Here is a 1,035-nt window from a genome sequence, read left to right as displayed (position 1 = left end):
ACAAGGAAAACACAGAGAAATTAAAGGAAAGGATTTTGTATGTTCTAAAGAAGGGTTTAGATGTGTACCAAAAGTAAGAAAAACACCTCCTACACCAAATGAAAAAAAAAAAAAAAGAACACATCAAGTATCTAATACTAGGACTGGTTGCAATGCGTTCATTAGAGCAAAAAAAAACAAAGATGGAATGTTTGTAGTTGAAAAAAATGTTATAGCATATAACCATGAGTTGACAAGAAGTGTTTGGCAGCATTTACATAGATCAGAGAGAAAGATAACACAGGAAAAAGCAAAAGTCATTGATCTAATGGCAGATAGTGGATTAAGAACAGCAGATGCATTTAGATTAATAAGTAATGAAGCTGGTGGAGAAGAACTTGTTGGACACACTATGACTGACCACTACAATTACATATCAAGGAAGAAAATGAAAGAAATTCAAGGAGGTGATGCACAAACTGTAATAGATATATTATACAAAAAGCAAGCAGAAGATGAAGATTTCTTTTTCAGGTAATGCCTAATTAACTCTTACTTTTAATTCCATTAACTTCTTCATTTTTTAATATCAGTAACACATATTACAAAAACAAGTAACATCTAAATTTCTTTTCCAGATTCAAGTTAGGAGGTGGTGAAAACCAAAACAAACTAAATGCTATTTTTTGGAGAGATTCTAAAATGAAGGAAGATTTTCAAATTTATGGAGATGTTGTTGTGTTTGATACAACATATAGAACGAACAAATATAATCTTATTTGTGCACCTATTGTTGGTGTCAACAATCCTGGCTGAATGTAATGTTTGGATGTGCTTTTATTGCTGATGAGAAAATATAAACTTTTGAGTGGGTGTTAGAAACATTTAAGAAGTCAATGGGAGGTAGTGAGCCTGCTTCAATATTAACAGATCAAGACTTGGCAATGTCTAAAGCAATTGAAAAGGTAATTTGTGAACTAGTTTATAATTTCAATAAAATCATCTCTTTCAAAAAAAAAATGCATTTAACAATATAATATACTTATAATCTTGTAG

The 1,035-nt window shown here is 30.6% G+C and overlaps 1 protein-coding gene across 1 annotated transcript; it reads left to right on the top strand.

Annotated features, from left to right (window-relative positions):
- The first annotated feature begins 307 nt into the window (after window positions 1-307).
- LOC145637145 (protein FAR1-RELATED SEQUENCE 5-like) lies at window positions 308-795 on the top strand. The gene is made up of 2 exons (XM_081688642.1): window positions 308-513; window positions 618-795. The coding sequence occupies exons 1-2, from the start codon at window positions 308-310 to the stop codon at window positions 793-795; spliced, it is 384 nt and encodes a 127-aa protein (XP_081544768.1).
- The last annotated feature ends 240 nt before the right edge of the window (window positions 796-1,035 follow it).

This window comes from Chenopodium album, chromosome 6 (genome assembly GCF_948465745.1).
Source record: "Chenopodium album chromosome 6, dcCheAlbu1.1, whole genome shotgun sequence".
NCBI classification, from domain to species: Eukaryota; Viridiplantae; Streptophyta; class Magnoliopsida; order Caryophyllales; family Amaranthaceae; genus Chenopodium; species Chenopodium album.
The sequence above is the reverse complement of the archived record's forward strand: the minus strand, read 5'-3'. Positions and strand labels throughout refer to the sequence as shown.

Coding starts and splice junctions, on each gene's coding strand:
- LOC145637145 (XM_081688642.1), top strand. CDS start 308: ATGGCAGATAGTGGATTAAGAACAGCAGATGCATTTAGATTAATAAGT. Junction 514..617: donor GATGAAGATTTCTTTTTCAG/GTAATGCCTAAT, acceptor TTTCTTTTCCAG/ATTCAAGTTAGGAGGTGGTG.